Below are 26963 nucleotides of genomic sequence, written 5' to 3' on the forward strand. Positions count from 1 at the left end.
GATTTAGTCCATCTAATCCTGGTTTATTTGAAATGTATTGGCTTAGGCACATGAATCCTTGTCAGCCGGATGTTTGAGACACGTCCTCAAACAATGGGAGGCAAATCCACTGATGTTGAGGTAGAGAGATGGATAAAGAATGAAAGAGAACAGGAGGGAAAAAAATAGCTAGGAGCTTATAGACGTCAAAGGCAAGCACAGGCAATGACTCATAATGTGTAAAGTTAGATGTTTTGACTCAACATTTCTCAGTGCACACACGTCGTTGCTCCCTCACCAGAAAATAAAACAATGTAATCTGTAACATGATTTAAATTGGTTGGGACTAATATAGAGCATTGTCAGTGTGCCGTGGAGTTGCCAAATATTCGATGCTGTACAATCTATTTGTTGTACAGGCAGTTTGGACTCCCATAAGGAATGAAATGAATTTGGAAATACATGTTCGCTGCTGTCAGAGCGGCCAAAATCAACAGGGCTGAGGATGCTTCTGGGATTTAGCATTTATCATTTTAAGAAAAAGAAAATATTCTCTGTTCTCCTTGTTTTCATACAGAAACCCTGAGACCACTCCACAAGATGTGGAAGATGAATATTGGTGTCCATGGATACTAAAAGCCTTTTAACAACGCTGATCACTCTCTGAATCCAAGACCAGAGGACACAGCTCATCAAATATTAGGCAGAAATGAGCATGTAAAAGAACTTTTGCATTAAGACTCTTTTTACCTCTAAAGTAAAGGGACATCAATGAGCAGCAACATGAGTCTCAATTTCTGTTCTTTCTATGTATCTCTGAAAAAGAACGTATAATGAGTCCCAACAATTCTTTCCTAAAATACATGGGACTGTGAGAACAATTTGTAGCAGATGTCCCCTTGATAATTCAGGATCCAGAAAGTAAGTTTGAAAGTTTTTGTTTTGGTGCTTTTAACGACCACTTAAACCTCCCTATGCATTAGACCCTTGTGAGAGGGGTTTCATTTGAAACACAAAGAAGGTAGGCTATTAATATAAAAACAAGACTGACAGATGTTTCTATTTATAATACAAGCTCTTTCCATCCCACACAGGGAAAAAAAAAGGCTGCCAATCTGTTATGCGGACATGGCTGCATTTGTAGGGATAAGTAGTACATTGCTGGTTCTTGAGCAAAGAGCACTTCACCATGTTCAGTTTGGTCAAACAAGTATCCTGAAAATGGATCAACACAGCTAGAAATAAACAGAAGAACCTATACACAGCCTTGTAACAAGCCGAGTCCAAAATCCACATCAGTCAAATAATTCTAAATGGTTTGTACTGTATAGAAATCTTATCAGTTGGTATACGAAAATATAAACCATCTTCACAATCTTATTCTGACAGGAAATTACACAATTAGTGTGATGTCAGGTGTCAATCAAACTGCAGATTTGGAAAGCAACACCTCATTAATAAATTAGCGGCATTCATATTTTAAACATTTTAAATATTTTAAACATATTTTTGCTAAAATTCAAAATTTGTTTTTTAAATGTTTTTTTCCAAGAGATTTTTGGAGCCACCACCAACACCTACTATCTATCTCATTATTAACTTTTAAAGCTGCAAGCTTTAAAAGCTCCATTTCATTTTGTACACTGCATTATTGGGTAACAGTGTCCATCAATGACTGTATTTAGCATGAATAATGTTTGGTTTCATGGATTCTTTATTTTGTCACTATTCGTTCCTGAACACGCAACACATAGAAAGCCTGCTTAGAGCATGTATGTATATAGACCAACATGTCCTCCAACTCATACTGTATGCCCAACAATGTCGTATGTGGTAAAAATGACTATATCGACCTTTCCAAAATATCGCCTCTACCATTGACAGCAGGTACTGTATGCCACACAAAAAAATATTTTCACCTCAGAGCATCGTCTGCTCTTCATTTCCTTTAGCAACGCATGATTAATGAGCTTGTACATCTAAGGCTGATGGTTAGGGTGACATGGCAGAGAATCAGAAGCCATTAGAATACAGACCATGAATCAACAAAATTTCATAGCAGTCCAACCAATAGTTTCTGGACCAAAAGTGGTGGACTGACAGAGCAACATTGCCATCCCTGGAGCCATGCTGCTACCATGGCTCAAAAAACGACCTAATCCTTCCATTAACTGCCTCCTGCAATGTTATAACCTGGAAATCTTCAGAAAGCAAACACGTTGTGACTCAGTCTAGTTGTCACAAGCCAATAGGTTTCAGTGGCATACAGTAACAGAGGCTTAACCTAAATGAAGTGACTTTACTCAGAGGAGAGGAAACAGAAAAACTGCTGGCTTACAAATCAAACCCATAGCTGGTCTGTCCTTATCTGCTCCGTGTTGCTGTTGTATGCTGTTCTCCGCAAAGTATGTACAGTGAATACTGGAAGCTTATTTCAAAGAATTGTGGAAGGGTTCTGAAAATCATCACGTCAGAGAGAGAGGGAGAGAGAGACAGAGAAGAGGAGAGGCTGGAGTGGCAATTAAAACATCATGACAAGGCAACGAAGGACGACCTGTGGAGAAGGTGTCCCGAAGGTTATCCTATAGGAACAAAGAGTAGTGAAGGCTGAGTGGGTTTTGTTGTGCTTGTAATCAGCCTCTGCACACTTCAGAGTTACAGTAAAGCTCACTGGATAATGCATCCATACATTTAGTGAAGCATCAAGAGGAGGCAAGTCCAGTTCAATGAACCTAAGGCACTTCATTCTTGAAAATTTTAAAGGCTTTAAGAGTAAGTGCCTTGGTGTCTTTAAAGACTTTCCACGAACATACATAGTTTCAAATCATGATTCATTTCATTTTCATCATTCTGCTCTTTCTCTAACTTCTCACTTAATATTCATGATGTGTAGAAATTCAGTAACTGATGCTAGTCTAACAGGACATTTAGATTTTAAACTGGCTTAGAAGTCTACCAAAATAGACATTTGGTCTCAGATAAACTTCACAACAACACATGAAAATATTTTTCTTAAAATTAAAAACTTGAATGTAGTAGAAATATTAGTTCTGTTATCTTATAATGGCAAAAATTAACAAAAAAAGATACCTAAAGCAGTAAAATCTGCATTCATGAGTGGGCAAAAAACGTCAAATATTAAAGAATTGTGGTCGGGTAGCTACAGTACTCACTTTAATCCGTCCCCTAAAACGAACCACCGTCCGTCACAAGGTCAAAAACATAAAACACATAAAGCAGTTTCAAGCCTCACATAAACCCTTAATTTACATTAGTAAAAACATTACACATGAAATGGCGCTCTCTTTAATTCCACTGCTGCAGAAGCGGCAGCAGACAATGTCCAACAGACACCACAGTGAAACCCCACCTGAAGCACTTTCCATCTGCTATTGAGATGCTCCAGGGCGCGGGCGTTCTCCATCGACAAATGGACGTCGGAGATCGCCAGCTGGTGGGCCAGATCATTGATGTGCTTCATGCCCTCCTTCACCTGGGTCAGCTCCTCCTTGAATAACTGCACAAGGACAAACAGGGGTAGATGGAAAAAAGAGCAGAGGATTGAATAAGAATAAGAATGCAAATAAGAGAGTGGCACAAACATCCAATGTGGACAAACTCCACTCAGTTTAGATAAATAACGGAATCATCTTAAATGTTATCCATTACAGCAGCTTTCAGCTCTGTTACAGAAACGATTTTTGCAGCTACCGTGTGTCAAATTCCTCACTAAGCAGATTTTAAGTGAGAAATTAGAGTAATCATATAGTAACCAGCTTGTGTGTATATGTGACTCCAGGATTCCCTTTGGTGTGCGAAAAATGTAGCTGTTGACTTTAAAAACATTTAGCTAACTCCACAACTAAACTTCTTAACTTATATCTTTAAGAAAAAAAGATTACCAACACATACACTCTGAGATTGACATGTTTTTTAAGATAACGGAGGTCTTCTTCATTTGACAGTATACAGTAGAGACATAAATAAAAGATTGGAGGTGAGACACACTATGCCCCATTCAATAGTGAACTACATGGCAGCCGACTTAGCCCTGTGGCAGCCTGAGGTCACATGTTTCTGTAGGAATTACCTCCCTGCATCTCCTCCTCAGACTGCAGTTTGAATGGAAAACAAAAATGAACTAAAGTACACAAACAATGCTGAAATCTCATTACACTTTCATGTTTACCATGATGGATGATCTATTGTAACTCTGTGGAAGCTCTTCGTCACACTGTAAAGTAACCAGGTGGCTTTTGATGGCACACAATTAATTCCTGATTTCTCCAGACCTATTGGAGGTACTGTGTTTAGACACCAGCAAAAAGAATTTCAAAAGAGAGAGGCAACAGCAGAAATGTAACAACAAATATACCATACGTTTTAAAGCCAAAACAGGCCAGGCACCATCTTACCGGGGTCACTCAGTGCTGACTTGCCGAAGGTGCCACACACAAACTGCAAAAAAATACGGCGAAGCAGCTTTCTGTTATAATGCACCAAAGATTTGGAACAAACTCCCACCACAAATTGGACACGCATCCCCTGTCGTCACCAAAAATAAAACAAAGTGAGCACACTTGTTTGGTAATGTGCAATATGCGTCATTGAATACAGAGTGTGGATCTGGAACAATTTTACAAATGATTGTCGTTTGAGTAATTAACATTTCAGCATATAACTGTGCATAATGTGTGTATGATTGTGGCCTATTTGTACACTGTCTGCTTTTGCATGTGTCTGTGTGTGTGTCTCTCTCTGTGTGTGTGTCTCTCTGTGTGTGTGTGTGTGTGTGTGTGTGTGTCTGTGTGTGTGTCTCTCTCTCTGTCTGTGCGTGTGTCTCTCTCTGTGTGTGTGTGTGTGTGTGTGTGTGTGTGTGTGTGTATGTGTATGTGTGTGTGTGTGTGTGTGTGTGTGTGTGTGTGTGTGTGTGTGTGTGTGTGTCTGTGTGTCTGTGTGTCTGTGTGTGTTTGAATGAGTGAGTGAGGGAGGGAGGACACATGAAGCCAAGTGACAAGCCTGCCCTGAGGACTGAGCTGAACATGTGCTGGCTGTGACAGGAGTCCAAACAGTGACAGGATTATTGTGAAGTGGCCTCCCTTCTAATGAATAGTGCCACACAATTACAGGCAGCAGTGGCACTCTGCACTCCATTATGACTAAACCGATGACCTGCCATTTGTTCAACAACATCTACTCAATGGAGGATTGTAACCCCTACCATCGCTCCGTGTCGGTTTGAAGTGTCACGTCCTTCTCATCATCTGTCAGATCACAGCCACTCTAAGAGGGATGTGTAGGCGGGCAACCAAAACAAACATTTTACAGCAACACAGCCTGACACAGATCACTCCTTAATTCATGGGTCACATACCACTGCTATTGTGATGTTTGTAAATGACATGCCAAAGTGTCACAATGTTTCTGGCGTTTGACCCTGAGGCAATTATCTCATAGGGCAGAATAAGGTTATTCCACAGGTAAAATCAATCTATGTACAGGATTCATGACAATCTGTGTGTGCAAGCATGTGTATAAGCACAGTAAGTAAAAGGTGAGTGTAGGGTGGATATATGTGTATGTCTACCTTGGTAGCATCAATGTGGTCCTGCAGAGAATCAATGAAAAGGTCTCCGACCGGCTCCCAGGCGTCCCTCACCCCCTCAGCCTGCTCCAGGGCCACTGCCAGCTCCTCCATCGCTGCCTGGACCTGAAGTAGACGCTCCAAGGTCCTCTCCATGTGTCTGAAATTTTGTTTAAAATGTTATTCATCATACAAGAAGTGTGGGGTTAATGCAAGAAATAGCAGTCAAACACACTCCTCATTTCAGGAGGACTATGTGCTTATTTTTAATACCAACAGTTCACTATCTAAATGCCTGAAAACTTGTTTAAATATTCTGAGCAAGGTTTTAATTTATCTAACACTTGATGAATATGTTTTTTTCCTAATGGCTTCTGTCAGCTGCTTTTGAAACTTGCTCCAGAGGGTTTTGGAGCACATGGCCTATAGAATATACTTAACCCAGATGATATTCATTCAACTGAGGAATAATCAGTTCTGACAGAAAGTCTGCTTCTAAAACTGACCTTGATTACAAAATGTGAATTATCATTACTCTCTAAAACGTAGATCCATTACTGCATTATAAATCTTAAAGTACAAAGGTATGATTAGCAAAATTGACTTAAAGTATCAAAAGTAAAAAATAAAATAAAATAACAAGTTAAATGCTTTTACTAAAAGAAATAATTCAAGAGCTAAATTCAGGTGATTTCAACCTACGGGGTCAAAGAATAAATCTGAGGGGTCATTGATGATTAATGGGGTAGGAAAGAAATATATTTGGACTAATATGTTCAGCTTTTCTACCTTGTAGACTCCTCTCCTCTTTAGGCATTCATTATTAAAATCCAACAAGTTTAGAAAATGTCTCTTTGATTGGAACTGCGAACAACTCATAGTAATCTGAAATGTGGGAAGCACTAACTTTAATCTTGAACTCTGTTATATTTTATTACCTCATGATTTGTCTTGTTCATGTCTTGATCTGTAAAGTAAAGCTCTAAGATAATTGTAGTAGAGTCAAATGTAGAATATTTCCCCCCTGAAATGCAGTGGATTAGAAGTATAAATAGCATCTGATGGAAAGTAAATAAACCTTCCATCACTGCAGAATCCACACATAATCTGAGCAGCATATACACAATGTAAAGAAAAAAGGTGTCTGACCTATGGCGGTCCACACAGCGCGCCGTCAGCTTTTCCCACAGGTCACTGGCCACGTTCGCTTGCTTCCATACCGAGCGACTCACATTCAAGATCCGCCGGCGTGGAGAGACCTCTGCAGAGGGTGAGAGAGGTAAGACTGGGCCACGCAGAGGTTAAGAGGATAAGGTGCGGGGAAGGAAGCAAAAATATAGAAGACAGAGAAATAATGGAGTGGAGAAGAGAGCAGGGGTTAAAAGTCAGAGAAAGAGAAGGAAGGTGTACCAACTCCATGAAATGAGAAATATAGAAAGGAAGGGGGCATACAAAAATTAGACAATATGGAGAACACAGTAAGGTGGAAGTGTGACCAGAGAAACACTGGAGCTCACTGTATTATAGATCTATTAATGGCACTGCAGAGCTGGTGACCTAGAGCTAATTGGCACTGACCCTGAAACTTTCCCTAAACTTGTGACACCAGAGGACGGATCACTGCTAATAACTACGAATGGAGGAGTTCACCTGCATGGGTTCAACCAAATGATCTCTGGGATTCAACTGAGGCAGTTTGTGAGTATAGGATATTTTGGCAGGGGCATCAGTTGGCACAGAGTATGATGGCAGCAGACCTTTTCCATCAGCCAGGGTCTCCTCTGGCTCCTGGAAGGGGTGCTGAGCCAGAAAAGCCTGGGCAGACTCCAATACTGAGTAGATGAACGGCCCGCGAGACTTGACATCTTCCATGAACGCCTGCCGGGGGAAAAACAGAGGTGTCTCTTAGTGGAAGAGAATGAAAGACAAAGGCTGTTTCTGACCAAAGTGACAAACGTGGTTTCTCCAAACGATGTAGTTGAGAAAGATGAGTCATTTCATTTCACAAGCAAAATTACCTATCATTGTGTGGTCCCAGCTTCTCAAGCGCAAGAATTTGCTGCTTTTTTATCATTGTAAATCATATTATGTAGGAATTTGGACTGTTGTTTGGACGAAACAAGACCTTTTAAGACATCACCTTGGGCTATGAAAAAATATGGAGGACATTTTTTCACTATTTTCTGGCATTTTCAAGGTAAAACAATCAATCAATCTGTCAAAAAAAAATCTAATCAGGATAAGTGATGAGGAAAAGTGCATGAAAGCATTTCTTCGATCCAGCTTTATTGACAGAGAGAAGCCCTAAAATTATGGACAGATTTTAAATACCACAGAGAAACTACAAATTCTATGATCCTTGGTACAGTTGTTGATATTTCACTTCAGCCACATGGTGCACAACTGGCAAACAGTGAAGCAAATTAATGGTAAATTAATTTTCCCATATGTCACATGTGTGACTAACAAGTAGGGGAGGCTATTCACATGTGCACATTGTCAACATTACTTACAGACAATGCACGATAGTTGATCAGACACACCAATGGACAATCAGGAGAATAGTGATATGAGGTAGAGGGTGTCTTGTAAGAACTCATCAGCTGTAGAAGGGTGTGGTCACATGACAGCAATACCAGAATCAGTAGACAACACAAATTGCATATTCATATCAACTGATTCTTACTCATGAATTAATGAGATTAATTGGATTTACTAGATCAAGTGTTTTGTGTTGATTTTCCTTATCCACATCTAAGGTCTAAAGATAATGGGCGATGTACCATATACAAATTATATAACCTGTCAGGCTGACAATTTTTTGAGCTGTAGAAATAAAGGTGACTTGATTTGGCTTTTATTTAATGGTAAATCCCAGTGATTAAGTGGCAGCAACAGCATAAAAACAAGTGTAACAGTATAGCACAAGAAAACTAAAGTGACTCTGTGATGTTACACAGTGACAGACGATCTAGTTAACTTTTACTAACAATAGCTTTACCTCATACCAGGGTCTGTTTTCACAAAGACATTTCAGACTGCTGTGAAAAGGATGTTCAGTATTCATGTGTACGTAAGTTCAACAGTTTCACCAAAATAGAGACTATTTTCGGGCCTAACAGGTCCGCTATCTCCGACCTAAGAGCCCCATTTCCATGGTAACCATCTGTGACTGCAGACCAGTGGCACCACTATGGCACACTGTAAGACTTGTTAAAATGTTACATAGGCTTTTGCTGAGATGACACTATACCACACAAGCTGAAGGACTTGTGCACAGTGCGTTAGACGACACATACTTCACTCAGCCTCCCGGGGGGCCTTGAAGAAAGCCAGTGTGTCAACCGCCTTCATTCTTCTACACTAATCTTTGTTCAGTACAAAACACACTGCAGGTGTGTGAGCCAATGCCAGGGTATTCCCTCTCTTCAAAGCAATTAATGGAGGCGAATCCAGCCTCCTCAATCCTTTTAGGGCATGAAGAGATTACAATTTTAGCTGGAAATCTATATGACTAAGTTGAATTAGCGAGGCTGTGCAGTTTGCAGCGGCGACAGTGTTTCAGTGGACCAGAGCAGGCAGGCCTGATAATACCCAGCAGGAGACGTTAAACAGAAAGCGCACATGAAACAGCAAACATCAGACGGCACTGGGCAAACACACAAGTGTACGGTTTACAGTGAAGGAAGCTGTGGCATGAGATTATATTACCCCTGCAATGGTCGTGAAGAAAACCTGCTGTCTGTCTTTTCTCCTCTTCCTCTCGCAGTTTTTTCTCGAATCACAAATTAGCTCCTTACATCCTCGCTCTTACCCTCTTCCTTACACTTCTTTGCCTTATTCCCTCATTTCATCCTCCTCGGCTCTCTGTTCTCTCCATCCCCTGTTTAGCTGCTTTGCCGCCCAAAGAGGAGCTCAGCCATGGATTCCCTCAGCCAGCTGTCATGTTAAAACTTTAATTCCAGCTAAATTTCACACTCACAGGCTTCATCTTTGGTTGAAGGAACATTAAGAGCGAAGCCTTCAGATCAGATTAAGATACATTATGCATGGACTCGAGAAAGTCAGGGAGGAAATGACTTCATTGACTTTGTCTAAACATGTTGATGGCATTCCATTCATCTCCTCCCGTCATAGTCCCCCCCTCAATATGCTTTTGACAAGAGAGGAAGATACACATTTTCACTTTGTTTTCCCGCTTGCATGGGACAGAGAGATTTTTTTCCGCTGCAACATATTCATGTAGGGCTGAACGATTAATCGCATTTGCGATAATATCGCGATATGATAAAACACAATTTTGTAATCGCAAGGGGCGCGATTACACGGGTCACGTGATACGCGAGCGAGTGGAGCGCTCGGTGCAAGGAAAAAACAGAAGTCGAGCTGCACTTTAACCTGCTGCGCAATGGCCTCGTGCTCGACAGAAACAGTCGGAAAATGATACAGCGGAGACTTTAGTGTCCGAAAGGAGCAGCACGTCGGTTTTGTGGAAGTTCTTTGGTCTTAAAAAGGAGGATGGTGCTCAGCGTCAGGTAGTGTGCAGAACGTGCCGTGCTACCGTTGCTACTTCACGGGGCAACACCACCAACCTGTATCAGCGCTTGACACAGCGCCACAGCCACAGCCACCGCCACGGTTGTGGCCGCGTTGTACGGCCAACAATCTGTGACAGTAGTGACGAACACAGAACCACACAAGAGTTGTTAGACACTGTGACTCCGTATGAAAATGTCTCACGTGGCACCGTGAGGTGACGGACACCGCGACTATTCCCTCGTCAAAGAGACAGACTGCTAACAGAGAGAGAGCTCTCTCTCCTTCTCCTCTTCAACACATCTCGCTCTCTGTCAGTGTGTGTGTGTGTGTGTGTGTGCGCGCTCGCACGCTAATTATAATCGCAAATCGAATCGCAATTGCAATATCTGTTAAAAAAATCGCGATTCGATATTTTCCCCAAATCGTTCAGCCCTAGATTCATGTACTGTAGACGCGCTCACGCAGAAAAAACATACATGCCACAGAGGGAACTCCCACTCCCACACACAGAAATTACATCAATAATTCACATTTCTTAAAATGCTTAAATTCTCTATGGAAAATCGGGATGCATTTCCCTCTTTGCGTGGTCAGGAAAGTTTTAAGAGCCATCTCAGATAATAAAGGTGTGCTGTACTGAAAATGGGACATTTGAGTGGAGAAAGGAGGAGAGGAAAGCATCGGATAGGAGAGGAAGCTCAATGATGGGAGACCCTCAAAAATGAGTTATCAACCTTACAATAAATCTGAAATCTGATGTTCAACAGGGAATAGTGCTGAATGAGCGCTTTTTGAAAGTTGTGCGGACGGAGGGGAGGCGTCAAAAATACTGTGCGAGGTGAACATGACAGGTCCATGCTGGGGTTTTAAAATAATAGGAAATTACTTGATGTAGTTTGGCCCAATTTGGGCCACAACTCATAAGTTTCAGTGCGACTTCCAAAATATGTCATTATCTCCAATCAACCAGTGCAAAAACGTGTCCATAAATCTATTTCGAGACAGAACAGGACACCTTATGACTCGAGAACTTTTCCTGGGACGTATACGTTTCCAATTTTAATTCAGCCACAAAGTAATATAAACGCTAATGTGGCACTTCCAGTGGTGCAAAATGTACAAATTGTTGGTTTGTGCGTCACTGAGTAACACTATCAACACCATAGGGACAGCTGTGGAAGGACGGAACTGCAATGGTGAGAGGAAGAGGAAGGGAGAGAGAAGCGACTGCCAGCTGGTGTGAAGTACGAGTGTTTGTTCAGTGTTAATGGAGAGGCTGATTTCACAGTGCACAGTCCACACCGGAGTGGGAGATGAAGTGAGGTGTTGTGGGAGAGACAAACCTCTCACTGTCAATACAAGTTGCTTTTCAGAGACACTGCACAAACTGACAAGAGGGGAAATTGAAAAGGAGCGTGGAAAACCAAACTCTACTGTAGTTACAGAACCATGAGTGTGCGTGACTATAGGCTGTGTGTGTGTGTGTGTGTGTGTGTGTGTGTGTGTGTGTGTGTGTGTGTGTGTGTGTGTGTGTGTGTGTGTGTGTGCTTCTGCATGCCTGCACCAGTCCCAGTTTGTGAGATTCTTCACCGGAAAATTAAAGAACATCCTGAACATCGCAGCTAACGTTTGGTCCAAATACTTTGTGTCACACAGAAGGAAGAATCCCTTTACCCTTTACGCACACACACACACACACACACACACACACACACACACACACACACTTGTCTGTGCCATCTTTAAGAGACTCATTGCACACAGTGGGTAGACTTTGTTCCCTTGAGGAGATCCTGGATTTTTTGTTGTTGTCCCTCCAGTGAGTATTTTTCTAACACAGCGTGTGTTTTGTTTTATTTTCCCTCCAATATAACAAATGCTGCTGACATTCAAACTCTCTCCAATCATTCTGTCAGCCAGCTGAATTAAGGAAGCCTGGTATAGAAGCCCTTGCAAATAAACTGCATGCACGTGTTCATGTTAGGAGACCAGAGGCTTTCTGGACGGTGTGATAACAACGTCGCGAGGTACGGTTCAACCACAGGGGTGTGTTCACCCTTCTTCAGTATGCAAAGGCTGAAACACAAAAGGTAGAAACCCATAAATTATGAAATACTGTAGCCGGTGAAATAAAGTAACATGGTAACATGGCAACTTCTGTGAGTCACAACAGTCTGGTTTCACCCACAGTTTGTTTGCTTCATTATCATTTCATTCGATAAAGGCTTTCTTGAGAGGGGGGAGAAAAGGCTCCAGTAGTTGGAAAGCTTTCTAATTATTATTGAACCATTTCTTTTTTGTGGAGCAGCTCGATCAACGGTGAACTCAACGTGAAAAATGTGCAAAGGTTCACCTCATCCCTGCGAGTGAATCTATTGATTGTGTAATATCATTGAAATTAATGGAAATAATTCTGTTGTTTTGAATCTTGATGTGACCGGGCCTCGGCCCTAGACTAACACTTTTACGTTAGTATTGTGAACAACTCTCATCACGGATTCAACTATCTCCAACATTTAAACGGGTTTATTCAGTGAGTAATAGCGAACAAAACGTGTGTGCCGGAGATTAAAAGATAAAATGAGAACCCCATGAGACCAAAGCACCTCATTGATGTGTGTATAGAGAGTGATGAAAAAGACAGTGTAAAAGACTTAGGAGACAAATGTTTCTGTAATGAGATATGATAGGAGATGTAAGGTCGTGTGCGTATACAGTTATACAGTTTCCTTTTTTATCACTTATAAGAACAGACCCATTCAAGATGAGTCAGACCTGCGCAAATCTGATCTCTGCACAACACATACCATAACAAAAACATATATAAAAACCTGAAGACTTATAAGAATAATTTATTCTTATTTATTCTTACTTTATTACTATAGCACTTTTAAAAACATAGTAACAAAGTGCTTAACAAATAAATCAAATACTACAATATAACATGAACAACAAAAACTTTGCCACCAGTTAAGAAAATAATATGCAACAAAAGTAAGTTTTAAGAAGAGATTTAAAAGATGCATTATTTTTAAGCTCCACAAATTCCTCCTGGGTTTGATTGTTCCTTATTTCTTCATCACTGTAGACAAAATAATCTCCCAACTAATAATAAATGAAAATGTAGTTTTAACTATGTCCAACTAGCTGTAGCTTCTAACTGACTAAATTAAATTCCATTATAGCACACAACAAAAACTTCAATGTACAATTTTTGAAAATGTGTTCACTACATCAGCAATATCTTTTGGTTCTTTTTAGGGTGAACACCTGTATCGTTCTTAATTTCGTTTTAGGAATCAAAATGGTTTTATAATAACTTAGTTGCCTGTTGCTGCCAAAGGGTGAAAATCAAAGCTGTAAATATTTTGCCACAGCTTCCGACTCCAGCAACTTCTCTTTGTGAAATGGAATGTATTATTTGAACAAGCTGTTAAAGGTCTCTGACCTTTAACGCCAACACAGACCTGTCTAGGAAGACAAATGAAATGAAACGTGTGGGTATGTGGGCAGGAAAATTCAGTTGTATTTTTGCAAATGTTATTTGGTCAGTGATCCTGAAAATGAGAATTAATAGACAACATTTCTGTTGACCTCCTGTCACTCTACCTGATGACTCTGTCCTGCTGAATCAGCTGACAACCAGTAATTCAAATTCTGAATCCAGGTTTAAAAGGCAGAATTGTTTTGCTGCTTTTCATGCGAAGGTGAATATATTTATAGGACATTAAAAAAAGTGCTGTCCCTCTGAGTTTGTGAGCATGTGTGCACCTCTATCCACTACACGCCCTTGAAGGGATTTAAAGGCCAGTTGAAATCACTGAACCATGGAGGAATTATCTGAAAAGGGGAAGAGGTGGCTCTCTCCTCTGTCAGCAGCTCTAACTGATGTTCTCTAAAGCCTTAAACTTTAACACTGGGGGGAAAAAAAATGTGGCTGCCAGTTCCACCACTTTACCATTGGGTGAGGAAAACATAGCAATTTGTATCGTGTTGAGTATGTGGTGTGCAATTAGGGTTAAGAGATGATTTAAAAAAAAGCTAATTTGTGGCCTTTATTCAAAACAGACCCTGAGAAACTGAGGTGAAAGAGCTAATCCTCATTTTCACTGAACCCCTTCAAAAATGATGGTTGCACTGTGTAGATTGTGTGTCTGTGTACATTATGTGTGGTCCATTGTCCTGCAACAACTAATCCCCCAGGACACAAGGACACTATGAATACACATGTACTCAACATCTCTGGTTCAATGAGAGGAAAGCAAATCTGGGGAATGATAGACGCATTCAGTTGAATGTCTTGTCAAATAAAAACGGATCTGCTGCGACAATTAGTTGATTAAGAAATAATGTTTTAAGTTTATGTTCAAGTAAATTTTTGTGTTGGATGGTTCCACAACTGTGAGAATAAGCTGCTGATCTTTCGTTTTAGTAAATTGAATATCTTTGCCTTTTGTGCAATGGGAGGCGGCACCATGCAGGGCACCTAAAAAACAGCTCTGCATCGTGTGAAGAAAAATTTAATCGAATTAAAAAATTTCTAGCAATGCCACTGGTGTTATCGGGTAATGTGCTGTGTCATCACGTAAGAAGATTATTCTAACACCCAGCATTGTTGGATTCTGCTGTTCACCTAGAAACTCTCGACATGGAGGAGAAAATGATTGCGATTTATGATTGTCTCTCCAGAGTTGTACAGGCCTGACATGAAGAAGTACAAAGACATCAACCTCATGCCAATAGCATTTGCTGCCACAGATCCCTCCACCAGCCAAGTTAACAGGGATTCACATTGATGTATGAGGGATTAGCTCTCTCAGCAGAATTCCCGTCACTGCTCAGATTCACTGAGTGTTCCCTCAAACAGCAGACTGACCTGAGTTCAAGATGACTCATAGAAATATCTTAATATTTAAAAAGAAGGAAAAAAAGATCGATTTTACATAAAAATACAATAAGGTATATGTTATTTGGAATATACAGTACCAAGACATACTGTAATTGAACAACTAACTCAGGAGCAAAGTAGAAAAGACATTATTTTAAAATCACTTTATGATCTAATCCATGGTAATCCCAACACACTGCAGAGCACAACGCCTCACCTCCATCTCTGGTATCCATGACAGCTGATCTTCAGGGAAGTTTAATCAATCGGGTATTGACTAAGACTAGACGATATTTCAGCCTTGATCGATATCTCTGATATTTACACAAGTTGGCAATCCGCAGACTCACGTCAGATGTGTTTCTGTTCCTCACCTTTGTTGCTGACCTGCAGAAGCATTAGGACCAATACAATACTATGCTGCGCCACATGTTTCTTTACCATGTTAACTCTCTCCAGCAACAACAGATACACCAACTCTACAAACGAAATCGCTGGCCTCCCAACCCCCCCAGCCTCTCAGACCTTGATGACAGAGCCATCACACGCGTTGCACAGATCACAGCACATGACCCGGGGCACGCCCTCAAACCATTTTTCCCCACTACCGCCACATGGATGCAGTTATATGACTTAAAACTGAAGTGAAAGAAAGGGAACTGTGGAATTCCCTTCTGTCACGCACAATACAGAACAAAATACTCCTGCGAATACTTCACGTATATGTGTATGACTGCTTGTATCTGTAGACTCAGTCTATCTGTGTGCATGTGGTGCATTTCAGTCTGCGTGTGAGTGCAAATGTCTTTGCCTTCAGAGATTAGGCATTCTGCAAATATTTACTCCTAGGGAGCGCAATCGTTAAATTCTCTCTCATCAATATTTGTACTGCATAAGATTAGCACTCAGACACTTTACCTGGTGGAACTCCCTCTGGTGCTGGACGGCCCCCACGTCGCCACCTATGGGCAGCTGCTCCGACAGCTCCTCATCCTTGGCTGTCAGCCACTCTATGATCTCCTGTAGAGAGAGCTGCAGCTTGCCGCTGTTGTCAGAGAACGCCTCTAGCCGCACCCTGCCAACACACACACACACACACACACACACACAGTTAGTCAGTTTGTTCAATTTTCCTACACACAGACCAAATACTGCACATGACATATGGTCACTGTCTCTCACTGTCCAGAATGTCAACACAACTTTAGCCTTATTATCATCAAAAACATAAAGGTTCTATAAGTAAATCTCCTCCAAGAGTTAATATTCCCTCCTCTGAGCAGAGCTCCTTCTTCTGGGTGAACTGGATTCTACTGTTAAATGTTCCTGAGGACCAAAACTGCATTTAGAAAAAAATTAGTTCACGTCACTTTGGACAAAGCTGAGCGCTGTATTTTAGCAAAAGCTGCTTTCAGACATGAAATATTGAATTATTTGTTTTCTATTTTATTGTTATTTATTTTATTTTGCGAGTGTACATTCATGCAAATGGTTTGACACTATTGTCTACTGATGAACAGTTGGCGGAAACATTCCAACCATTACATCAGACAGGGAAGAAGAAGCCTGCCAGGACACAAAATGTGTATGTTAATAACCCTGGATTTAAAACACTTGAAATAAAAATCAGCTTTGAAAATGATTTATGTGGAAGGAAGTGCATTCAACATGTTTGTTAGAGCTCAAGGATACACAGAGCAACTTTGGTTAGTCACAGAGAATGTAAACAGAACTTTTGTTTGTTTACATGAATGTTCCTCACGGCACCTTCAGTTTGTTCACATCCTAAAAGAAATTCCTCATTAAAACTGAAACAAGCTGTTCCGAAAATATGAATAATAAAGCAGCCTGCCACGCTTTTCGGAGTGTTTAAGAATCCAAACAAGGGTTAATTAGAATTAAATAACAGGCTGATCTTACATTTCTCCTTAACACCTTGGACTGCTGATACGACTCTTCATTTTTAACGTCTTCTACATAAATCACCAATAATCAGCCGTTTTGCAGGGTTCTCCTTTTGAAATTAGTCAGCCCAAGACAGCATTTTCAAAACAAGTCACTGGGCTAATGTTAGTTTAATTATCTAGCTAGAGCTCGTCATTTTTATCAGCAAAACGAGTCATTTGAGCTGGTAAAAAACAACTGTGGCCAACATACAAATTGTTTTCCTCCGTCTGGAATCAGGGGCTTAATGTTTGAAAAAAACATGACTAAGCATTCTGACGGTAAATCTGCCACTGTTTGCTGTGAGCTGTATGTGGGTTGTGCAAGAATTGTATAGCTTGACAGTATCGAAAGAGAGCGAGCCTTAAATTGTCATCTGCGGTGAGAGTATTTTGTGCATAAGTAAATACTTGCAGAGTTGAGTGACATCCAAGCTGAGTCATGCTTCATAATCAAAAAACAACCTGTATACAACATCACAGTATCTTTATAGTTATATCCATTATATATATATATATATATTATATTATTATTATATAGTTATATCCATTATATATATATATATATATATATATATATATATACATACATGTTTATATATATAAACATGTAATTAGAGAGATAATAGATCTTCTTGCCACCTGCCAGCATCATGAGAGATTTCTGAGGGAACCACTGCTCTTATATCAGCGGCACAGCTGGCAATAGAGGGACTGTTAGAGGGACTGGTGGAGGGGGGTATGTGTGAAAGTGTCCCACTGTTTCAATTACACAGCAGAAGCCGGCACTCAAATATCATTATTCCTGCACATCACAATTTGCCAGCACTGTCACATCAGAGGCGATGAGTGGGAGCGAGAGCAGAAAGAGTCGGGAAGAGTGTCGCTGCACACAACTGTAAATAAGGGAGAACATTGCAAAAAAAGAAAGAAAAGTAACAGAATTGATATTCAGACCTGAGAGTGAAGCCAGAGGAACTGTGTCTTTGTCTGAATTCAGTCAGACACAATATTCATAATAGTGCAGATCTGGAAAATATAGGGTTAACATATGTACCACATTCATCCAGTATGTCCGATCCTGAAACAGGCACCCGTCGGCAATGTCATGTTGGTGACTAGACAAGATATTTAAGGCAATTTTATGCAAACTGAATTTGGCAGAGATGAGTTCTGACACATGAGGGAAGTATCACTTCAGGGATACCGGATACAAAGGATGTGGTAAAAGATTTCAGGCTTTAAGGTAAAAGGACGGACGGGTGAAATCGAGCGTGTAAGCACACATTTAAGAATTGATGAACCTCTTTGTTCAACACTGTTTCAGCAAACCTGCATGAAGCTGACCAGGCTGTCCTCTAGCCTCTTGTTGGCCCTTCAGCTCTGCTCACGGTGGTGATTGAATAAAAGAAGAGCTTTTTGTCTCTGTGGCTCCTGCTGAACAGGCTCTCAATCCATAATAGGCTTGAACACACAGCAACACAAGCGCGCGCGCAGTGTAAATGGAGCAAAGTTTCTGACACAAATCAGAGCAATCCCAAGCCTCGGATATGTCTAAAAAGGGCATCCATTCGAGCATTGACCCGGGCAATATTGCAGAAAAGCTTCAAAACCTCTCACACCACACAGCAGAGAATCCCCCCCCCCCCCCCCACACACACACACACACATGCATACAGCTTACAGCACACTGACCCATCAATGCTACTTCTATTAAACACACACACACACACAGAGGGTGTGACAAATGGAGCACTGCCTGCACTGGCTGTAATGAAATAGTTGTCACATGGCGGTTGCTGCCAAGAACAACTCCTGCCCTTCTAAGCTGGGCCAGGCTAAAGGTCTGCCAGTATAGGAAGCTGACTAAAGCTTCTTTTTATCTCCAACGGAAACACCATGGTGTTAATTTATGAGCTATTTATGGGCCATTTCCTGCTGCGTTAATTAGGAGATAACGGGGATTTTGAGTGTCTCCTGGAGAGTGATTTTTTTGTAAGCGGGTCTGGGTGCAATCGAAGCACTCAATCCACGGAGAAGTGCACACAGTCTGTTTTCAGAAACTGTGCATCAAAAATGTTCATCTTTTATGTGCATAGACTGTATGTAAAAATGGATGTAGAAACCCGGGTCCGGGAAGTGAAGCTGAAGCAGGAAATGTTTGTCAAATGTGTCTGTCTCTCAATACTTCTTGACTTCCTCAGCCTGTCTCCGGGACTCAGCTCATTTGACCATATTGCAGATGTAATTTTTTTAAAAAGTGGGTCATGAATATATGTTCACTTTAGAACCCCCTTACTTATTTTTATATTTTCTTTCAAGCTACTCAATCTAAGGGAACAAAGTATATGTCGGGGAGTTTTTGCAGCTGCAGAAATGTTGCACCACGACTGTGTGTATGTGGCAGGGATTCAAAATAATCCACCGTGCCAATGTTCATGGGAATGCAGAATAGTGTTATCCAGTGCTACTGTGTGGATTGTTGGCGTGTTCTAAGGCTGGACACAAAGACAATTCTTGTCATTGGGATCAGCGCATTGTTGGTTTGGGTCTTTTCATGCGATTTGTTGGCAATAAAAAAATATAGATCATCACCAGACCTATATCCTTCAAGATTGAGGTTAGAGGCTAGGTAGTATAACATGATAATAAAACTCCTCACAAGTCTACAAATACAAACGTGTGTTGTGTGGGTGAGAGAGTGACTAACCCCCAAACCTTCACTGTATTAAGCGGTAGGGTTATTTCTTAAGTGCTCCTCGGTGTCCGTATCTTTGACACCGAGGCATGTATCTGTCTGATAGTGACAAAAAACCAATCTCACAAGAAGCAAACACTGTTCACAATTGTGTTTATGTTTGTTCTGTGTGTGTGTGTGTGTGTATGTGTGTGTGTGTGTGTGTGTGTGTGTGTGCGTGTGTGTGTGTGTGCGTGCGCGCGCATGCGTGCATTCCTGGCTGCTCAACAACCACCTATACTGTAGGCATGATGATAACACCAGAGTAAATCAATATGAATGGGTCGATAGGATCCTGACTAGAGTGCATGACGCACTGTTTCCTGTGTTTGTTATCAACAGAGGACACACTCAACGTACGGAGTCATCAATTCGCTATCACAGACGGCAGCTCAAACATTAACAGACAACCAATCTCACCGGGAAACGGATAATGAGATAATGAGAAACCGAGACCTGTTGTCAAAATCAAAGGTATTGTTGTAGGGATCGTAGACCTTTTCCTTTCCTGGTTTCGGCTTCATGCAAAGAATTAAATATGCTGCCCAACATTTCAGAAACATGAATACACTGATTCATGCTGCTTGGAGCCGAGGTACATGTAACACTCAACATTCGTGTGTCCTTGAGAACGACACTGAACAAAACTGCTATCGGCTCATCACTGATAGCAGCAGTGGATAAGAATCCTAATCACAATGTTTTGGGTGTAAATACAAAACTGTGTGGCTGTCAAGCAAACCTTGGGTTTTGTATTCAGCGTGACTCAACGAAAACTCTGTTGCATGCTAATTGCCCTTGTAGCCCCAAATTTCTTGACAGTTAACATGCAAAATAAATAACATTGTCAAATAGAAATCCAACTCCCCAATCAGTCGGAGAGATTACAGAGAGAAGCTTAGAGCTTGGTTGGATGATTAATTAATGCATAGGAGATAGGAGCAGCAGTTCCGCTGTTTTAGGACAGAAGAGCGAGCTAGTGTTTTGCCTCGGGGCCAAGAGAAGCTTTGAGCATCCCCCCCTTCTCTGTATCGTTCTCTTTCAATTGCAGATGTGTTGCGAGTGCTGACAAAGAGTGCGAGGATGTGTGATGGGCCACAATGGCACAGCAGCACTACATTTACTTGAAAGGTTACACATACAAAGGTCTGTATATGTTTTTTCATCATTATGTTTAATTTATTTCTCCCAGGAATGCCACAATGTGAAAGCGTGCAATCAAAGTAGACTGAGACATGACACAATTTCAGTGTCATACTGGCGCTCTTAGCCAGTTTGTTAAGTCTAGGTTCAGACCTGGGATGACTGAATGAGTCACAATGAAGAAATTGGCAAAATGTTGAAAAAGTGGAACATCACAACAAATCTGTGTTGATTTATATTAAACTGCTGTCTGTTGTCCTGCGTTGCATAAGGGTTGCGTTGCATTATATTACGTTATGGCACCAGAACAGGAAATTGCAAAGAAACTGTGGAACGCAGACTTTGTGAATGCAACTAACACAGTATGAAGAATAAGTACAATGTCTATGTACAATTTACATGAACATTTTATACATACTAAAATAATTAGAAAGTAGTTTGTGTGTTTCTCTGTGAGTCTCTCCATGTGACTGCTCCATCCTGGAAGCAGCTAGGAGCATGAATTTTTGAGTGAACCTATGTCTTAATGAGGCCTCTCAAAAAGCACAAGTTTTCTTGGTTGGGTCATTCCTGGTTCCTGGTTGTTCAATCCATTTTACTCTACCCTTTTGCATATTCTTAGTTTTATACAGTATGGTAATATTGCAATGTCTCAACTCTCTACACCATAACTAAAAAGAAGCCAACGACAGAATCTGCACAGGTGGCAAGACGTAAAGGTGCCAAGCGCTGAGTAGCAAATCTCCAGAGGTTTAATAATTCTTAAGTATATTGTTTATTTATTCATTTATATATGCTGCTAACATGGCTTCCTACCTGTGTAGTGCAGCATATGTTTCAACTTGTGGTGGTGGTCATCAAGTGCATCAAGTTTCTCCTTGACTTGGGGGAAGGCAAAATTAAAGATGGGGGAAATAAAGTTCAGCTCCAGACACCTCCAGAATATTTAGTTACAAGATCTCAACACTCTGATTTCAAAGAGCTTCTCTGAAAACCTTCTCAAAGGCACTGTACACTCCTCTGAACAAAGACATTTAAGCTATCAATGACACGTTTGGCTCTGCTACCTGGAAAAGAGATTTAGTCAATTAAGTCGACTCTAGATGCCAACTACTGTACCAGACTGCAGTACCTGTTGAGTTGGTGAACTTGTCGACTCCCTTGGGAATGCTTAATTCAACAGAAAAAAGGAACTCAAATGATGCTGCTTTGAAACCCTAATGCAGGTCTTGACTGGACTCTCAAAAACGACACCATGATTTTGGTGCAAATGATGGTGGCTGAGTGCGAGATAAGGCACAAACAAGGTTAAAAGGTCTTTCTACCAAGGTATTTCTTCCTCACCATGAGAAAAAATGATGAGCTTCCCTTCACCTTTGTCGGGCAGCAGTTACCTGTCTGGCTGGCTGGCTTTCTGAGTTATCGGCATCAAAGGTTAGGGACAAGAAAATGAGCCAGCTGGCATCTACCTTCCACAAACAGTGTTCGCCCACGGCCAAGCTCTGCACAGCCTTACAGAGTGCCACCAATGTCAAGATATTTAACAAAGGACATGAGGAAGGAACAACAGACAACGCTGTGTATGAGGAGCTTATATAGACTGCATAAACAGCTGTTGGCAACGAATGTCATATTAGCTGTCAACTCTTATCTTTTACCATTTAACTTATATAATAATGTATATTCCTTTGATTCACCTACTCTGTAGGTGCCTACTCTTCACAAACAGTGTTTGGGGTGAATCAAGGCACAAAATGTGTATGTGATAAATAAGGAATGTATATACAATACATTTGTTCATGTATGTTTATTTCAAACATGTGTCATGCACATTTTGCCACATCCCTTCCGTATCTAAAATGAATACAATACCGCTTCAATGTCCGCCCTTTACAAGAAATATTCATTATGGGCAAAACAAGATTCAAGGGAAATCAGGGAAAGGGGGGCTAAAGACACACGTAACAAAATGCACGTTGCTCTACACTAACTTGAGTGTCTCCATGCTCGCCGCTAAAACATTATTCATATCCCATCCCAACCTTCAAAAAAGAATGTCTAAACTGAGTCTAAATCAAATATCCGTGGAAAAATAGAAGGCAGAATTGGGCCATATTGCATGACTTAAAAAACAAACAGATTATGGCTGTGTGTAATGCAGTCTAGTTCAAAATAAATCTCCTTTGAAATGTCTATTTAAAAAAATAAGAAAGTTATTGAAAATTATACATGCACTATGAGAGATGCCACAGTCACACTTTGTGCAGTCTTCATTATTCAGTATATACTATGAGTTAAAAATGTGTAAGTATCGGCAGTTTTAACTTTTAAGCACAGGTGAATCTTTGTTGATTGACAAAATGATCAATCAATAAAAATTATGCTTTTTCATGCATATAAATTTAAAGCAGTGTGAAACTGAAGGGGAAAAAAATCGACTCCGATATCAATTGACAACACAGTGTAATGGCTGATAAACTGCAAACAGCATGTTCATGTTTGCCAGCCTTTCCTGAGATTTCTTTGCTTTCAACCTCCATTTCTTATTTTCTCTTTTGTACATGTGATGCTTCTCGGGACTTCTCTAGCGGCTGAGTTTTGTTTTTGATGCCTTCCCTTAAGCATTTCTTCCAATGGTCATTTTAATGAGACTTGAGGGAAACATATGTCATGAGTGACAAGAGCAAAAGTTTATAAAAATTTATAGCAGTTGAGATTTAAAATATCTTTACACTAAACTTCACACTGCATGCCCCAGGCTAATTATCTTACATTTGTTAATCTAACGTTCTTATGATTGTGAGTTTGTGCAGCGATATTTAAAAGTCACTTTTGACTTTGAAGTTTCAAATTTAAAAAAAAAAAAGATCTCAGTTCAGCAGCAACAATCTCCAGTGAGGAACGTGGGGACTGTTTGTTGTTCTGATTCTAGCTTGTGATTTTAAACTTTACCATTTGAAAATGTTTCAATATTGTATCATTGTATTGATGTAATGCACTTTGTCATTTTGTATTTATGCTAAAGGTGCTAGGCAAATAAGCTTATCAATTCCCTTACAATATCAAAAAACCTCTAATGTCTGAAGTCAGATGCAGTGAAGAATACTCAACAGTAATCGCACACACAAAAAAATTCTAGTTTGGTGTATTTATGTCATTCATCGTTTAGTTTTTTTCAATTTTTTGTGCCACAGCAGTTATCTGCTCTGGGACTGTTCATCCAGACAAACTGAGACTTTGGAAAATGTTTCTTTGTCCGTTCCAGCAGGTCTGCAGCGGCAACAAGGCTCCTTCACAAAGTCATTTTCTACATGAAGTTCCAGCTACTTAGCCATTAGCTCACTCACCAAAAAGCTGCATATCACTACCTCTGTCAATATGCAGTCTTGTGAAAGCTTGCTGGACCATCATGACCGTGATTAAGCTTCATTGTTGCAGTGGATTTCAAAGGGTCACTGTGGTTTAAGAAAAGATTTCAGGACAGCACTGGTGTCAGCTGCTCTGTAAGATCAATACTCTTAAGACAGCAACACAGTCTCTGCTGTCAGATTATCCTCTATTGAGTCAGTTTAACATTGTGTTTTTCATCTGCCTTCAATCATCACAATAATTCTTCTGTTGCGTACCTTTATGAAATAGCGAGAACATTCAGGGGATTCAAAGTGAGAGTAAATGAAGCATCGGGCTGCAGGTGTCATTTTGGAATTGAAAATATGTTGGCGATTCACAGTTAGACAAACTGTTAAATTGTGCCTAGAGAGGATGAGTTAAAGTGGGTGGGTAACGCGCCTGTCTGTGAACCAAGTTTGCAAAATCCATGATACTGCAGCAGCAGCTGTTTCAGTGTAGGAATGAATTAAATATTTGTTATTTTTAATGACAAAAAGACATTTTTTAATTCAAATGTCCCATCCTAACAAATGAAAACACAAGACTGCGGGACCTGCTTTTACTCTGAAATTGATTAACCAGGACAAGGCAACAACTAAGTTTTCATTTTTTGACGCCCTTAAAGGTCTGTTTACATTAGTAATTCATAATAACAGCAGTATGAAAAAATCAATTAGGATCCAGTGACAAAAATAAAACCTGATTTTTCATTTATAACTCAGGTAACTTGAGGGTCATCAAGTAAACAGACAAACATATGTGCAAAGCATAAGCATCTCCAATATTCACACCCTCCATGTTCTTGCAGCTTCACTCCTTTGGGGACTTGATTTGCACCAAACCATTCAGCATGCCGGGGCACAGCGTTGGCACAACACCTAATTATCTTCTCCTGCTAGTCAAACAGACACTGTAGCAGTCCAACAAGTCCAACACTGTCTCTAATTTGTGCAAGACCACCTCTGATTTGTTCTGCACCAGATGATGGGTAAGAAGGCACAGTTCAGTGCTCTCCTCACAGCTTCACTCTTGTTTAATTTCAAGCTCTACATACACTCACCCGCACACACAAAGTGGCGATTCAAATTATTCATGGGGCTCCTTATTCCCCAGTGGATTGTTTTATCATTAAAGTGTGTCAAAGTTTGTTTTCGTCAGCCCTGTCAACAGATATGATTTCCTTCCCAAAAGTATTGAAGCTGCGGCTCCTTCTATGGAAATTTTTCATTGGCTGTTTTACCCGCCTTTACCCAGTGTGATACAAACTCAAGGAAAAGAGAACAGGTATTTGTGTGAGGGTCGTATCCATTATTAAAAATCTGGAGTAAATGATTATGAATCAAAATGTAACTAGCTTAGACATTTAACATCAGCTACAATCCAAAACCTAAAATGTTGGTCACATTTGATATTTGGCCTAGTAGCTAAAATCACATCATCAAATCAAAAACACATCACAAATCAAATCGTTCACATCCATTCAAAAATCTGTCCCTTCACATGGTTGAATGATTAATGGCTGAGTCCCACACACTTGCCATCCCATCACTAACCTCTATATATCAGCACCAGGTTTTCACCCCTGACCTTGAACAATGGAATCATCATTAACATGTAATTGGAGCTTGATTAGTCCTGCAGGTAATGTACTGTAACTTGCCTGAGGATACTGTGGGGAAAGTGGGGCATAGAATCACCAAAGGGCATTGCGCTAAACCTGGGATATCTGTAGCAACCACAAGCAAAGATATGAGGATACGGAAAAAGAAAGATGGAATGGTGCAAGAAAAGAAAATAGTGGAGGCCTTGAAGAAGAGAAGAGGAGGAAAAGCAAAAGGCATCAACTGAATGGAAAAGTAACTGGGAATGGAAGAGACCGTGAATGAGAAGAGTAAACACATTGGGAATAAAAACAGGAACATTGTGGTGATGACAAAAACAGGCAAAGACAAAAGCAGATTCCGAGGCCTCCCCCTGCCCTCGGACAGACGCTAAGCGTAGGTGGTTGGCTCTCCGCTGTTATCTGAGCCATGTGGAAAATAAATTCCTTGCATGCCACGAGCCACCCACACCGGCCCCGGTGGGCATTCCCTGCAGTGCAAGACAGTGGGCACCTCCCTATGTGGCACAGCCCGAATCTCAACAATGCCTGATTGTCCCCGGTGTGGTTGACACCAGAAAACAGCTGTAATCAGCTTTGCTATGTGGAAAATCTAAGAAGTTAGTTCATACCTGCATCTGACTAAGACACCCTCTTAACTGATTTTTCACTGGGTGACACTTTCACTTTGTGATTCTTCCGCAACAAGCTGTTTTATTTTTGACACCCATAGTAGGCGAGTGCAAGAATATGATAGCTGCTCTCATTACCAGCAAGCTTTGGTCACATCACTAATACGAACGGATAACGGGCTCGGCTACAGAAAATGTGTTTCACCTTGGAAACTATGCACCTTCATCTCAGTCAATTTCCTATTCTGAAACCAACCGGAAAATGAAAAACCAGCCTTTTTTTAATCATCAATCTTTGGAACAGTATTTTAAAGATGGAATCAGAGCAGTTTTATGTTGTATTTTTTCCTCAAACTATAAGTTTATATTCATTTCCTATCACTTGGTTTTTGTGATTGTAAAAAAGAGCTTTTGCGCCCCTAATTTCTATTTCCCAATGCAATGTGTTATCCTTTTGCAGTCAATTCATGTGGAAGTTGGAAAGATACAGAGAGAGATGAATAACATGAATGTGGATGGGTGCACTGT

At 40.6% G+C, this 26963-nt stretch overlaps 1 protein-coding gene across 2 annotated transcripts in view; it reads right to left on the reverse strand.

Moving 5' to 3' along the window:
• Positions 1-26963, reverse strand: part of drp2 (dystrophin related protein 2) — a 63114-nt gene that overhangs the window by 30112 nt on the left and 6039 nt on the right. For both annotated transcript variants that reach the window (XM_047334464.1, XM_035650347.2), the window contains exons 3-7: positions 15909-16065; positions 7321-7441; positions 6713-6824; positions 5567-5723; positions 3350-3496 (exon numbers count right to left, since the gene is read on the reverse strand). In XM_047334464.1, coding sequence (XP_047190420.1) covers positions 3350-3496; positions 5567-5723; positions 6713-6824; positions 7321-7441; positions 15909-16065 — 694 coding nt within the window. The remainder of the gene's footprint in view (positions 1-3349; positions 3497-5566; positions 5724-6712; positions 6825-7320; positions 7442-15908; positions 16066-26963) is intronic.

Source organism: Scophthalmus maximus, chromosome 9 (genome assembly GCF_022379125.1).
Source record: "Scophthalmus maximus strain ysfricsl-2021 chromosome 9, ASM2237912v1, whole genome shotgun sequence".
In the NCBI taxonomy this organism is placed as follows: domain Eukaryota; kingdom Metazoa; phylum Chordata; class Actinopteri; order Pleuronectiformes; family Scophthalmidae; genus Scophthalmus; species Scophthalmus maximus.